This window comes from Oryctolagus cuniculus, chromosome 13 (assembly GCF_964237555.1).
Source record: "Oryctolagus cuniculus chromosome 13, mOryCun1.1, whole genome shotgun sequence".
Lineage (NCBI taxonomy): Eukaryota > Metazoa > Chordata > Mammalia > Lagomorpha > Leporidae > Oryctolagus > Oryctolagus cuniculus.
The window spans coordinates 30,200,203-30,217,062 of NC_091444.1; the positions used below are offsets into that span (position 1 = coordinate 30,200,203).

The 16,860-nt window shown below is 38.4% G+C and overlaps 1 protein-coding gene across 6 annotated transcripts in view; it reads right to left on the reverse strand.

Annotated features, from left to right (window-relative positions):
* USH2A (usherin) overlaps window positions 1–16,860 on the reverse strand; it is an 848,241-nt gene that overhangs the window by 379,843 nt on the left and 451,538 nt on the right. For 5 of the 6 annotated variants that reach the window (XR_011381453.1, XM_070055318.1, XM_008268426.4 and 2 more), the window contains exon 35: window positions 15,844–15,991. Coding sequence is in view for 5 of the 6 variants with exons in the window: in XM_070055318.1 (XP_069911419.1) it covers window positions 15,844–15,991 (148 nt within the window). In the remaining variant the exon portion in view is untranslated. Of the gene's footprint in view, window positions 1–6,742; window positions 7,964–15,843; window positions 15,992–16,860 lie in introns of those variants that run through there. The other variant, XM_070055320.1, reaches the window with a different exon arrangement.

Below are 16,860 nucleotides of genomic sequence, written 5' to 3' on the forward strand. Positions count from 1 at the left end.
TTCATCTAGTTTATCTGTTAATTTCATTTTCTTTTCCCCCCACTTTTCCTGGGGGAAAAGACTCTATTTTGCTATCAAGTACCATTTAAAATTCCACAAAAAAGTACAGTTGCCAGTATCTGTTTTTCCTTTATTTCTAGAGTAACCACCTACAGTAACTCTTAACAGTGTTTATACAAAATACTTGGTTGAATGCCATTTAACACTTGACACACAAAAACATAAATATATTATAACTGAAAAATGAAACATATATTGAAGAACTGACTAACAGTAGAAATTTTAAAGGAAGGAAAAAAAGAATATAATTGCAGTAATAGTAATGACAAAGAAATTATTATGTGCCAAGCAATCTAGGAAACAATCATTTAATCCTCACCAAAGAAATCCTAGGTGCAAATAACGTGTTACTGAAGCTCTTACAGAAACCGTGAGACCCTTAAATTGTATCTACTTGACCTGCTTTTCAACTGAAATAGAATGTACCCAAATCAATATTTCCCTTTTCCTACATAATTGGGGAACAGCGAATTTCTTTTATGTTAGGATTATGTGCATAATATCTCATTTATCTGACATATTGGGAAACGAGATATTTTACAGAAGTTAATTTTCATTATAACTAAATCTCCTCCCTTAAGAATGAACTTTAAAATCTTAAACCACATTTTTTGGAGATCTTTCTAGTAAGTACTAAACACTAACCTGTCTCCACACAGAATTAATTACTGAATCATTTTGCAAAGACTCAAAAACTGTTATTATGGACCTCAAAGACGACACTGTGTCATTCCGTTATGTCTCAGGAACTGCTGAGAGAGGGGGCTCTTCCCCACTCCTTTCCCTGCACATCCTTAGTGACCTTACCAATGCTCCTGTGTGCTTCTTAAACTCTCCATCTTCCCTCAGGGACAGTCTCTCCAAAGTTACTTCTTCCTGACTACCTGTCTACCTCACTCTAGCAAGTCAACCTGTAGTAATCTATGCAGAAAAACTAGATAAGCATGACACCTGGAACTGTGGCTATGGAAAGAACAGTAACAGAGAGAAGTCAGATAGTTAGATGAGTACATGGCCAATGAGCCAAAAATGGAATTAAGTGAAACTTTTCACAGTTAGTGCAATGGCTCAGAAACCTTTTAGTGTCCAGGATGTACCTGAACAGAGAGTGAGAAGCAGATGAGGGCGAAGTCAAACCTCATCACACGATGAGATGGGCATTTGGCCAGCAGTCAACACGCTTTGTTGGGACACCTGCATCCCCTATTGAAAGGCCTGGGTTCCAGATTTAAGTTTTGCTCCCAATTCCAGATTTGTACTAATAGAGAGCCTTACAAGCAACAGGTGACAGTTCAAGTCATTGAGTGCTTGCTACCCATATGGAAGACTTAGATTTTGTTGCTGGAACTTGGCTTCAGGATAATTTTTTTTTAAAGTCAACTTTACCACAAGTAAACATAAACTCACACACACTCACACACACACACACACACACACACACTCAGCCAGCAGTCTGTAGGTAACAATATTTGACAGCATAGATAGCAATGGCTAAGGGATGACTTATAGGATCAAACTGACAAAGCAATGAACATGGACAAGAGTGAGTGGCTGCCCTGAAAGTCATTCTTGGCACTCCACTTTGCCTCATCTCCCACAGCAACTCCACTGCCAAGTCCTGTGGACACTGCATTCCAAATTGATCTCTACTCCTTTCCATTTCCACAGTCTCCTCTTTCAGTCTGACACGAGCTCACACCTGAGGATAACAGCCACAAAGCCGTTTTGAAGCATCATGCTTCCACACAATTCATGCTTAATTCTACAGCCAGAGGATGTCTCACAACTCCTATCTGCTCATGCCACACCCAATCAGTAGTTAACCAGGCCTTCGTTAAAGTGAGTGCTGCCTCTGCCCAATCAGAAGGCTAGGCCCAAATGTCAGCGTGTCCTGTGCATGGAAAGCACTGGTAATGCTGGCTTCTTTGTGTTTTCAGTCTTCTGGTGCAGGTCTTGTGAACTGATCACCACCACATCTCATGATGCAGGACACCCTCATGGTTTAGAACTGGTGTCCACAGAAGCCCCCAAAAAGAAGTCCGATGTTAGTATACACATTTCCTTTGATCTTGTTTGGACAAACCCATTAACTGTAAAATCCTGAGTTAAGGACCCAAAGACAAGCTTCCTTGTAAACGTGTAGACAACAAGAGATATCATGAAGAAAGAACATTTCATTATTTTTATCAAGACATGAAGGAAGATGTTCTAAACTATTGTCTTATTAGTAGAGTTTTTGATAAAAATAAAATGCAATATAAAATATCATATAATTAAATTCTAAAACATACATTCAGTAAGTCATAAGCCTAAATCATCTATTAACACAACCATTTAAATCTCGATGACCTCAGATTTCCAAATTGAGTAACAAAAACTAATGCATATGATGTAGTAGACATTTTAAACTGGAGTTTAAAAGGATGCTTTCCCAATTTAACTGAAATACAGGTCATGTATGAATAGCTTTGGGAAAGTAAATGGTAAATTCTTGAAATGCAATGTAAGTATTTTCAAAGTTATAGAACACTTAAAATAATTTTTAAAAGTTATTAAAATTGCTCTGATAATTTACTTTGGTCAGACAATGGGCTGCATGCTTTATTTTATTTCCTTTAACATGAACAAGCCATGAAATAAGAATTGTTATTTGCACTGTTATACAGATGAGGGAATGGAGTCTTGGAGAGGCTAAATTATTTTTCAAGGCCAAAAAATATCAATGTGGGGCCTGCATTGTGGCATAGTGGGGTAAAGCTTCTGCCTGCAGTGCTGGCATCCCATATGGGTGCTGGTTTGCATCCTGGCTGCTCCACTTCTGATACAGTTCCCTGCTAATGCACCTAGGAAAGCAGCGGAAGATGGCTCAAGTGTTTGGGCCCCTGCCACACACATGGGAGACCTGGAAGAAGCTCCTGCCTCCTGCCTTTAGCCTGGCCAAGCCCAGGCCATTGTGGCATTTGGGATTGAACCAACAGATGGAAGATCTCTCTCTCTGTGCCTCTTCTTGTTTGTAATTCTGCCTTCCAAATAAATAAAATTTTTAAAAATATGAATACATGCACAGAAGCCAATCACCTCACCTCACTGTTGTGCCTACTCCTGTTATGCATTCCTGATCTAATTTTCTCTTCCAAATTTTTAAGAATTCCACTCATTACAAACATGTTCTCATCCTAAAAACAACCAAGATGAGCCTAAAGAAAAGAATAGTAAATACTTATTGAAAGTATATTTCCAGTATTTACTTGATGTTTTGTAGGGCAAAAAGAGTAAAACACACAAATTGAGAGAAATAAGAAAAGGGTTAACATAGGTATAATTTAAAAACAAAAATTCAAGGGTTAAACAGGAAGGATAAACACCACTGAAAACGGTATGCCAAACAAATGGCATATAATGAAGTCACAGGCAGTAGCAACAAGAGCTTTTTGTTTTTTAAAGATTTATTTATTTATTTGAGTGGCAGAATTACAGAGAAAGGTTTTCTATTTTCTGGTTCACTCTCCAAATGGCCACAATGGCCAGAGCTGGACTGGTCTAAAGCCAGGAGTCAGGAGCTTCTGGGTCTCCCACGTGGGTGCAGGGACCCCAGCACTTGGGCCATCTTCCACTGCTTTCCCAGGCTGTAAGCAGAGAGCTGGATCGGAAGTGTAGTAGCTAGGACTTGAATCCCATGTGGGATGCTGGAGCTGCAAGCAGGGGTTTAATCTACTATGCCAGCACTAGCCCCAAAAGAAGCACTTTTAAAAAATTCTTTAGAGCGGCCAAGGGTTCTTACAGGGCATTAAAGTCTTCTATAGGTCTTGCATGTGATAAATCTTAGTCCTCCATTAAGGTAAAAGTGAAAAGTCCACGATTTGAGAAGATATTCCTGGTGGGAAAAATTAACTTTTTCCAACAGGCGCAAGCAAGAAAGCACAAGGTTTAGTAAAGATAAACTGATTAGACCAACATTTGTCACTGTTGTCTTACATGGGAAAGATTTAACTGAAAACAAACATTTAAAGGGGAAATTGAAGTCTTGAACACTCTAAGGAGTTGGTAGTTTATATTGACAATTTTACGAACTTATTCAGAGACATGATGAAGTCATAAATAGAAGCATCAACATAGAATCACACGGACACTATGGGAAACGGTGACTTGATCAGCATAGCCCTGACTGTTAATGAACAACTTAATACATTATCCCTCTTAGTAGTTTTTTTGTCTGTTCTACTTAATATGACTGGTTTAATTCTGTAATTAATACACAGTTATTCTTAAGTGTTAAAAATTAACTGAAATGTGATCCCTGTTAAACATAAGAGTGGGAATAAGAGAGGGAAGAGATGTATAATTTGGGACATGCTCAAGCTGACTTGCCCCAAATGGTAGAGTTAAAAACATACCAGGGGATTCCAATTCAATCCCATCAAGGTGGCATGTACCAATGCCATCTCACTATTCCAAGTGATCAATTTCAGTTCACAATTGATCATAATGAAAGGACTAAGAGTCAAAGGGAGCACATAAACAAGTCTAGTACCTGCTAACACTAACCGATGGAATAAATAAAGGGGAGTGATCCAACATGGGAAGTGAGATACTCAGCAGACTCATAGAATGGCAGATCTCCTAAATAGCACTCTGGCCTCAGAATCAGCCCTAAAGGCATTTGGATCTGGCTGAAAAGCCCATGAGAGTATTTCAGGCATGGAAAGCCAAGACACTCTGGCAAAAGATCTCTGCGAGTGAGATCCCAGTGGAAAGAACAGGTCTTCAAAGAAGGAGGTACCTTTCTCTGAAGGGAGGAGAGAACCTCCACTTTGACTATGACCTTGTCTAAACAAGATAAGAATCGGAGAACTCAGAGGGCTTCCATAGCCTTGGAAACTCATGACCGGAGCATAGGGAGACTACTGATGCCATAGACAGGAGTGTCAATTGGTAAAGTCAACAACAGGAGTCACTGTGCACTTACTCCTCATGTAGGATCTCTGTCCTTAATGTGCTGTACATTGAGATTTAATGCTATAACGAGTACTCAAACAATATATTTCACTTTGTGTTTTTATGGGGGTGCAAACTGTTGAAATCTTTACTTAATGTATACTAAACTGATCCTCTGTAAAAAAAAAAAAAAAAGAAATTATCAACTCCCAACTTGACTCTCACTGGGATTAAACATGACAATAGGTCTGATCTGATTTCATCATCATTTAAAAAAAATCATCTATTATTTTTCACTTTATGTTTCTGTGTGGGAGCAAACTGTTGAAATCCTTACTTAATGTATACTAAGCTGATCTTCTGTATATTAAGATAATCGAAAATGAATCTTGATGTGAATGGAAGGGGAGAGGGAGTGGGAAAGGGGAGGGTTGTGGGTGGGAGGGACGGTATGTGGGGGAAGCCATTGTAATCCATAAATCGTACTTTGGAAATTTATATTCATTAAATAAAAGTTAAAAAAAAGAATCACAGATAAAATAGACTGAAAGAGGGGAAAATAACATAGTTAAAACTACCAAAAAACAAAAACATATATAATGCACAGAGCTGTGCTGTTTGACTGTGGTATGGTATGATAAGAACACTATCAGAATAAGGAAGGGTCTACCTTTATCAGAAATGGACAATGACATTAGCAATGAAAAACTCATAGACATTTGATGCCAAAGAACTCATTTCTTCGTATTACTGACTAAAAGAGGATTGGTTTTCAGCAACAACAAAAGTTATGCCCTGTGACAGTATTATCCTGTATTCCAACTGTAGCAAAGTGAAAACCTCAGTTACATTGTTATTGCACTATAGCTTCAGAATATGTGTGCATTGGGGAAAACTGAGTTATTTCATACAACCACATATGACTCTACAAGTATCTCCAAATGCAGTAATTAAATACTCTTCTGTACGAATTGCCATTGTTATATAACAGGTTAAGCTTGCAGTGCTTGACATACCATATAGGTGTCAGTTCGAGTCCTGGCTGCTCTACTTCTGATCCAGCTCCACGTTAACATGCCTGGGAAAGCATGACCCAGGTCCTTAGACCTTAGGCTCCTGCCACCCATATGGGAGACCTGGAAGAAGCTCCTGGCTCCTGGCTATGGCCTGGCCCAGCCCTGGCCATTGTGGCCATCTGGGGAGTAAGCTAGCAGATGAAAGTTCTCTCTCTCAACTCTGGATAAATGAAATAAATCTTTTTTAAAAAAATTTCCTGCAGGGGAACATGACAGAAGAGAAGAGACAAATGCTTGAAAGTGAGGAATTTCATACTGAAACTTAACAATCACATTAGTGGCTCCATCAGGTATCATTTAATCCTCAGGGGGGAAAAAACTTGATAATGGAATGGGTATTAGTTTTTCTTTACAGATGAGAAAATATACTTCAGAGAGGCTAATAACTTGTCCAAGAATACACAGCTAGTGAGAGGTAGAGTTACAGTTGGCACGGACGCAGTGAGTCCTACGGTACATAGGACATTCTACTTGACAGTTTTTCTATTCCTATTTTTTGACATTTAAAAAAATCACAAAATAAAACATAGAAAAGCACATTAAACATAAATATTTTATTGACAAATTAAAAAGCAAAAACACATGTAATAATCAGGTAGATTAAAAAATATGGAGGGGGTGTCATGGTACAGTTGGTTAAGATGCTGCTTAGGACCCCTGTATCACCTTTCAGAGAGCAGTCTGAGTTCCGGCTACTCCATTTCCACTCCCGTTTTCTGCTAATACATCACAGCAGATGATGGATCAAGTGCTTGTCCCCCTGCAACCCACATCGAGGACCTGGACAGAGTTCAGGGCTCCTGGCTTTGGCTTGGCTGAGTCCTATCATGGGCATTTGGAGACTGAAACAATGGATGAAAGATCTCTCTTCCTCTCTCCCTCTCTCTGTGATTGAATGTGTGTATGTGTGTGTTACTCTGCATTTCAAGTAGAGGAAAATAAAGAAACATATTTTAGAAATAGAATACTCCCAGCATTCAAGCAATCATCCATGAGTCCCTTATTGCTACCCTTTCCATCCCTTGCAGATAACAAGGTCGACATTTTAAGAACTATGTCCTTGCTTTCCTAACTGATAATGTAACCCTAATAAACACAATTAACTTGTGTATGATTTTCTACTTTACATTAATAAAACCACTCATGTATTATATGAGGACACTTCAAAAAGTTTATGACATTTGTGTATTATGAAAAAAAATTGCATAGATTTTCAAAATCCATGCCAAACAAAATAAACTTATATATGACTTCTATTTTACCCACTTTTTTTTGGAATGCCCTCATACCATCTGCCAGTAAGGTAGCTACAAGAAAATAAAACCTTATTATGCTATATGATAAAGAGCCTCAGGTTCTTTAATCCAGTTCTATGCAATCAGTTCTTCAATGGCCAATCCACAAAAAGGATACTTAGTCTCCACTGGCTGTTCAATGCAAGCATTTCCAAGTTTATCACCTCTCTCATTCCATAATGATAGATTTTTAAGGTGTTTAATTTTCACAGGGAAGCTGAATCATAATTGTCCATAAAGCACATCCACTGGGATATATATATTTGTGCCTCTTCATCATGTTATGTCAAATTGTATTTTCTGAGGTGCTCAATAGGTTGTCATATAGAACCAAGGAAATTCAATACAAGTACAATACGATGTAAATTTAATACAAGGTATCTCTATTTACACTGAAGAACTCTGTTTACTGTAAGAATTAAACAACAATGCTTTAGTGTATCATAAAAATAACATGCATTGTGAATATAGATGCTCCAAACATATTTGTTTGTTTTTTTCCAGTGCCAATGGCAATATGAATATCAACGGAAGGTTCCCCTAAGGTCCAGATGATGATTGAATGTGGCAGATATCTCCCTCTGTGAATACTTGATCCTTCAATTAAAAAGGAAAAGAGAGAAGAGCTTTCACCTTGTGGAATAATGCCTTATTACTGTTATGCTCTCCTAAAAATGGAATCAACAGAATCTAAAAAAGACTGTGCTTGGGAAATTCTACCTGACAAACTGATTGGAGGTGTTTCATAAAAGTTACACAAGGTTTGCTCAAAACTGTCAGGCAGTTTTCCTAAGTGATTCACTGAATTCCATATCCATTTCACCTATTAAAACAGCATTTCCAGGAAAGAAAATAACTCATATTTTGACTAGTTATAATAAAGTTATTTCAAAATAAAAAAGTTTTAAGAAATTATTTCTTTAAAACCAGGGAAAAATCAGAACAGAGATCTTATGAATTTTGAGTAGTGATTCTGAGAACAAGACACTGAACAAGGAACTAAAAAATGTCTTTTTTTTCACATGACCAGATGGAATCCTACATTATGAGCATTTCTACAAAAAATAGAGACAGAATAGGGTAGTGAATAAAACCAAAAATTTTGTTATTCAAAGCTTCTTTTATATTACATTTGTACTTAACGAGGTGCATTTATTTTGAGTAGTTTAAATTATTTAATACTTATGAATCTGAATATCTACATGTGAACACTGGGATAACAATATCTACTTCATGGGCTAGTTAAATAAGGTGTCTAGTAAATGGATATGAACTGTAGTTATTGTTACTATTAGTGTTACCAGGAAATCAAATGCTCATTTCTATGTGTGCATGGAGTACTTAATTAATACTCATGCCCACACCTTCATGTATATAAATTATAAAAATTTATTTCTATTGCATCATTTGTTAATATGAAGGATAACATATAGACAGTGTGTATAAAAGCGCTATATAAACTGGCTTCTCTGCCGCCCATACCTGAAATAATGGGTATGCTCAAAAAACTGAATTAAGCTTTTTTTTAATAACTTGCTATCATCTTTGTAAGTCTATACCAGTTTCCAAAATCTACAAAAACAATTAGTCTCCTAAAGTTTTCCTGTTCTTACTTACACAATTGCCACCTCTTGATACATAGCCACATATAAATTCTTGCAAAGCTGTGACAATACAAAAGAGTGAATTAGGGACAGGCTAGGGGCTATGGGTTCCTCATATACCCTTCATTTCTCATGAGGCCCTGGGATCCTGGTCCTCTCTTAATGTACCCATTGTGACATTAACAAATCCTGACTGCAGTAATAATATATCTTTTCATATCAATACATCCCAAGCAGATACAACTCTGTGTGGTATCTCTCTTCAGAATATCTACACATTACCAGAATATCTTCACATTAGCTGATGAAATCTCAGCTAAGGAACTGAGTTTCTTAGTGTGTGCTTTAAACCCTCAGAAGGCCAAGAAGGAGATTCCCCTCCACTAGTTTTGAAATCATCCCACTTAATTTGCATAATTGTCAGATGTGCATTTATGAATGACTGCATGTGCTTCTCACCTCAACACAATGTCTTATGATTATTCCCATCATTGGTAAACAACTCATTCAACAGCCTTTTAAAACCCATCAACTCTGTGATTGACACTTTGTCAAGGTCTGGGACCACAGCAGATGACAAAAACATGTGATCCCTGCCCTCAGGTGGCATGTACTTGCACAGGGAAATTATTTTACATAGAGTCACTCAGGAAGAGAGGATAGTTTTAAGAACTTACAACTATTAATGAAGGATAAGAATTTCATATTCTATATTTTTACTTGGTGTTTTTTAAAAAAACACACTTGCTAATTAGCTTATCACTTTTAAGTGACATTGCAGTGTTAATTTAAATAATGAAGAATAAGTGTGGCATAGTTAGATAACCATACCATTTTAGCAAAGTAGACTTCAGGTACCAGGAAAAAACATATTTCAAGATTGTAAGGCCTAAGCTTCTAAAAGGGAATACGGCTCATGAGAATTTAGAAACTCTCAAAAGCATAATTCTAATTATGATATGCAATTGTAATCCACACAATACAGGTCACCAATTTCTTAGACAGTAATCCTTCCTGCTACTTCTCTTTGATGGCTAATGGTATTACAAAGGAAGAGTCAAGGTCCTACATAATAGAGGATTCTTTCATAACCTCGACTGAGCAGTAGCTCTTTATAGAGGATTTTAAATCCTACCTGAATTTCTAGAAGGGAAAGAACACCTTTGCCAGAGAGAACATGGGTGCAAAGGACTCTGATTAGAGAGACACAGGGCTGCAGTGTCATACCATCACTTTTGCAGGTATGAGAAGCAAGGGACTAGAATTAGGCAGGACATATTTGAAAGGGAGCAAAGCCTTAGGTGTGAATCAAGTGATAATGAGTCGGTACTTAAAGACTGTACTTGGCAGACTGAGGCGATTATTAGCAAGCAGCACTATTTGTAATAGAAACATGGTAGGAACTTAAATGTCCATCAAGAAAAGAGGGGACGGGGAAGCTGTGGTTTCACTTAGAGGGCATCAATTTTGCCCTTTGAAAGAATGAGATCAAGCTACACTTAAGTGCATAGGAAAAATGCTCCCACCATATTGTTAAATGAGAAAAGTGAGTCCTAATACAGACCAAATGGTCTGATCTCATGTTTAACAAATACCTATTTTATGCATCTGCCTTTATGTGATTATTAATTAATACATTTGTGTTACCTTGCTGTAACACAATCCTTAATTTTTTGCCCCTGCCTGAAAAGTTTATAGTGTAGGCCAGCACGGTGGCTCACTTGGCTAATCTCAGCCTACAGCGCCGGCACCCCAGGTTCTAGTCCCAGTCGGGGTGCCGGATTCTGTCCCGGTTGCTCCTCTTCCAGGCCAGCTCTCTGCTGTGGCCCAGGAGTGCAGTGGAGGATGGCCCAGGTCCTTGGGACCTGCACCCGCATGGGAGACCAGGAGGAAGCACCTGGCTCCTGACTTTGGATCAGCACAGCGCCGGCTACTGCGCGCCAGCTGTAGCGGCCATTTGGGGGGGTTGAATCAACAGAAAAAAGAAGACCTTTCTTTCTCTCTCTCTCTCACTGTCTAACTCTGCCTGTCCAAAAAAAAAAAAAAAAAGTTTATAGTGTTTTATTCCACCTTCTTTATATCATCAGTATTTTATAATGCTAACGAAATCATATGAAATTCACCATATTCACTATAAGTGTATGGTGTAGTATTATCTACAGGCGTATTGCTGTGTAACAGATCTCTAGAATATTTTATTTCGGAAGATGGAAACTCTACTCAGTGGATAGCAACTCTCTTGGCTCCCTTTCATACAGCTTCTGGTACCTTTGTCTCTGCTTTCTGTTTCCATGTATTTGGCTACTATAGATGCTTCACGTGCATGGAATCATACACTATTTGTCTTTTTGGGACTGGCTTGTTCCATTTGTCATCATGTGGCCAAGTTTCACCCAGGTTATAATATGTGATAGAATTTTCTTGTTTTTAAGGCTAATATTCTATTGTATATGGGATCTTCTAAAAGTTCATGGAAAATGCATGTTAAAAAAGAAGCTGCATGGATTTCAAAAATTTTTGTACCAAAATAAACTTATCTTTTAATCCCATTTGTCATGTATATGCCATAGACATTTTGGTTGCTTCCACCTCTTGGCTATTATGAATAATGGTGCAGTGAACACGGTGGTACGAATACCTCTCTGAGAGTCTGTTTTCAATTCTTTTGGATATGCACTAAAAGCCACAAATCTGGATCATATGACAACTATATTTTTAATTTTTAAGGAAACCTCGTACTATTTTCCATAGCAACTGCACCATTTACATGCCTCCCAACAGTACCCGAGGGTTCAATTTCTCTACATTCTCACCAGCATTTGCTGCTTTCTGCAAATTTGTATTTATTGATATATTCATTTCATTTGAGAGTTAGAGAGAAAAAGAGAAAAAAGAAAGAGGCAGAAGGAAGTAGACTTCCTATCTGTTGGCTCACTCCCCAAGTGCCTGGGACCCAGAACTTAATCCAGGTCTCTCACCTGTGTGGCAGAGACCCAAGTACTTGAGTCTTCACCTGCTGTTTCCCAGGGAGAACATTCTCAGGGAGGTGGGATTAAATGTGGAGCTGGGACTCAAACCCAGGCACTCAGATGTGGGACACAGGTATCTGACACAGTGCCTTCACTGCTGTGCCCAAGACCAGCCCCATCTGCTGTTTTAGGTAGTGGCAATGAATGCATGCTTACCTGAGCACCTATTTCGTTTGACATACTATTCTTGGAGTTACTGGTATAGTAGTGAACAAAGAAAAACAAAACAAGACAGGAACAATTCCCTGAGCACATGAAGCATGTGTGCAACCAATGAGCAAGCATCCCAGCTTGGAAGACAATAAAAGAACTGAACCCACAAGGACAGAGGCTGTTCTCATGGCCCCTTGGTTCAGTATCATCACCAGTCTTCAGAGAAGGAGTGGATCATTCAAATCAGAATCAGTTATGAAAAGCAGAGTCTGTTTGCTAAGTAGTGCTGGCTAAATGCTACCAATTGCTTGATGGGCAAGAAGAACTAAACACTTATATCAAAGTCTTTCTATAGGTTTTATATTTTGCCACCATCTAGGCTTATATGGAAAATATACGTAGCTCTCATTCCAGAAAGCTTAATTATTCTCAACCAATATTTTTCCTTGTTTTTTTTTTAAAGTTCTAATGAAAAAAAATCTGCTTTGGTTCACAGCTAGCAGGATCACAATTTTGGAGTCTGAGTGCACAAAACCAAGCAAGATGTACCTGTTACAGGTGATCACAGATCATATGCATGTGCATCTCTGGACCTGCCAACATCTTAATGGAGATGCACTCCCACAGCCCAGAGGGCTCCTCAGGAAGCTGATTCTCCATGCGCTTGGTACCTGGTGCGTGCCTGACTGTGTGAGCATCTGTTTACATGGATGTTTCCCTCATGGGACTCGGATACCCTGCAATCAAAGACATAGCAAATTCATCTTGATATCTCCTGTATATGTATCAATTGTGATGGCACCTAGGAGGTCATCAACATGTATGTTCTGAATAAACAAACTCAGATTTCCATAAGGTATATAGAGGCTACACAAATTATCTGGGTTAGCAAAGATATCAGTAGCTCTCATTAGAAGAGTATAGTCCAGGGGTGGTGCAGTGATAGAAGTCGGAGGTGACTTGAGGGTGGTAGTCATGAAGTTGGGCTTCTGGCTGACACAGTGGTTTGTATGAATGAGTGAGAGAAGAAACACAGGAGAAAAAGTAGGCAGGCAGAGTCCAGAGAGAAATTAACTCAGGTATGTTGAGTTTAAGAGCTTGTAGAAATCCACATGGAAGCATCCAGAAGGAGTCTAAGCAAAGACGGCTCCCTGGATAGGGTATTAAATGCTTATCAGCATGTTGATGCCTATAGCCTGGGGAGATCCTGAGTACTCAAAATATTCGTGGTAGAATCCTAGAGTCGGCTTCTTCAATAAAGATTGTTTTAATGATCAGATGTGCATGGGAAACAAAATTTAAATCATTTGAAGGGTTTTTATTAGTAACATAGTAATGAAGTCTATTAAATCCTATAATTGTATTATTCTTCTGCAGCATAGTCAAACACTAGAAAGCAGGGCTGGAATTGTGGTGAAGCGAGTTAAAGCCACTGCTCCCAAAGCTGGCATCCCATATCAGAGCGCCTCTTCAAATCTGGTTGCTCCACTTCTGATCCAGCTTCCTGCTAATGTGTCTGGGAAGAGAGCAGAAGGTGGCCCAAATACTTGGGCCCCTGCCACCCCCATGACAGACCTGGATGGAGTCTCTGGCTCCTGGTTTAGGCCTGGCCTAGCCCTTACTGTTACACACATTTGGGGAGTCAATCAGTGGGTGGCAGATCTTTCTATCTCTCTCTTTCTCACTCTGCTTTTTATAGATGTATATATAGAGAGATAATCTCAAAAAAAAAAAAAAAAAAAAAAAACAAACAAAACAAAACTAGAAAGCAACCACAATGTAGCATATGGTGTAAAATGAACCCTGACACCCAAGTAAGCAGGCTTGAATTGAGTTCCAGGCTCCTGGCTTCAGGCTGACCCAGCCCCAGTTATTGCAAGCATTTGGGACATGAATCAGCATATGGAAGCTATCTGACTGCCTCTGTGTGTGTGTGTGTGTGTGTCTGCACTTCAAATAAAATGAAAAAATATATAAATAAAAAATTTCAAAGAAGAATTTCTTTAACAATAGTTTTGGTATTTGGGAGGATTGGTGGTTGGGGGGCAGGGAGGGGAGTGAACCCAGGACAAGAGGCTTTTCCATAATCATGTTCTTCCTCTCCTAACAATGGACACAGAAATGAAACAATGAAAACTTGGAAAAGGGGAGAGAAGCTGTAAAGAAGTCATTTGGTTTCTTGTTCTTAACAAAACTACTTTTTAAATATCTAACAATTGGTGCTTCAGTAAAAACTGAAAATTCTACTGTGGCTGAACACAAGAATTTAGAAAGTCATCAAAGTGTTAACACAAACCTCAAATACCTTCCAAATTCCTCTTGTTCAATGGACTTATTTTAAAAGTAAGTTATAAAGCGGCTTGCACATGCCCAAAGCCTAACAAAGATCTTTGAAATGTGGCAAGAGTATCTGTAAACAATCAAGAATTCTGAGTGTATTCCTGCGCTCCAGTTACAAGTACCAACTGGGATGAAGGAAGCACTCTGCTATGCAAATCATGCAATAGCATTTAACAGCAAGCCCCTTGGAATAAATCATTAATATTTTCATTGGTACCTATGGAATAGATTTCTTTGTGCAGCAAGAAGTGTGACAAGATTTTTGACTGCTTAATATAGTATCAAATAGACATCCATTTATTTTTTATTAGGAAATGTGTAATAGTACAGGATAACTTCAGTAGCAGAGATAATCACTCACTCTAATTATTAGAGCTCTGTTCATTACCTCAAATATATCTATGCATTTGCCAAAAGTTTAATTAAAATGAGATGGCTGGAATAATTAATATCATAGTAAACATAAGACAAACTAATAAAACTGCAATTTTTTCCTTTATTCTTTTTGGATACGCTCAAAGAGTCTGCTTCAATTTTCAGTAATGAGTTACATAAAATAATTTCTATGATATAATAAGTCTCCTTGATACTTGTCTCAGAAAAGAAGGAAATCCAATGTCATGCAAGTCTCTATTGGTGTGAAAAAATAGCACTATGTTGTCTGAATCTTAAATATATTTCCAACAAATGAATAAAGCAATTCTACTCAAAATTATTAAAAACTCTTCATAATGACATTTCATTTTAATGAAATTTAACTGTCTAGGTTAAGTCACTAAATATACAAAGATGCTTATGTATTGCTTAGAAATGCATACAATCCACTTTAAAGACCTGTGAATGTGTGGATGTTTAAGGTATGCATAGTTTAAAAACTCCATGTTGGAATACTTAGAAAAGGTATAGTTAAAAACACAGAGTTAGGAGTGTCCTCTTTTAAGATGAACTTATTAAATCCAAACATTTTGCAACACGGTATGTACATGAACTTTCCACCTCTCTGCTTCTCCAAGGAAAAACGAATGGCCGTCGAAAACAGAAAGTCATTGAAACCACAATGTCAGGCCTTCTTTGGGAATCCTCGTTTGTTCTTGTCACCTCTCCAGGAGCACAGGAAACAACAGGATGCAGTACACAAGAACTATCAAAAGGGAGCACTTTTGAGCCACCAAAATTCTGAGTTAGCTTAAAAACCACAATCTTCCCAACTACAGACAATGATACTATCTCAGGTATTTTATGTGCTAAAATGATCATTAAAAATTAAGCACCACATATAAGCTGCCATTTAGAATATTAATTTACCTTTGCTAATCATCTTTTTAACTTGAGGCTAAAAGAGTTCACTTACCATTCGGATATTCGGGTTCAGTCCAGGAGATGTTAAAGGAGTCAGGTGAATATGAGTGGGCCTTGGGAGTTGGCACACCCTCGGGAATGTTCTCATCGGTTACAGCCTCACTGGCCTCACTCACTGTGCACCCACCACCTGTGCAAGCCTGAATAAACAGAAATGCAAAAAAAACATGGTTTACTCTGGGTCTACAACCTTTACATGCACAAGAGAAATCATAAAAAAAGTTCCGATTTCTTTTACATAACTCTCCCTTTACTCCCTGTAATAAATTTGTGTCACCACTAAGGCTTGACATTTAATTAGCTTGCTTTTGTTTTAAGGACACGAGATGGTATCTCCAATAACCAGACAACAATCCAGCATGTATGCATGTATGAATTCAGAGAGGCCCTAGAGACACAGGGCATGTAGAAGTACTGAGCGGGTACGTAGACCTTTAAAATTAGCCTTGTACAAAACTTCCTGGAATGCAATAAACTCAGGCACACACTCACATGCATACACTCACACACACATGAGCAAATTACTAGGGGCCAAAGACTTCTTCACAACAGAAAAGTGGTTTCTTTGGCTCAATGTCTAAGACGCTACTTGAACACCTGCATCCCATACTGGATGCCTCCATTCAATCACTGGTTTCTCCCACTTCTGACTCCAGCTTGCAGGTACTGTGTACCCAGGGAGGCAGAGGGTAATGGATTAAGCATTGAATTCACTTGCCCTCCACTTGGGAAACCTATATTGAGTTCCCAGCTCCTGGTTTCGGTCTGGCCCAGCCCCCGCTGTTGCCTGCATTTGAGGAGTGAACCAGTGGATGGAAAACTTCATCCATCTCTGACCCTCTCTCTGTCTTGGTCTCTCTGCCTTTCAAATAAATAAAATAAATAAATTTCAACTTTATTTTAAAAGGGTGATTTCTGGCATAGTGAAGGTGGGGAACATCATACAATGGTCTTTTCCTTAGTATAGCATCACCAATAGGTTTATAGCATAACACCAATATTAAATAAT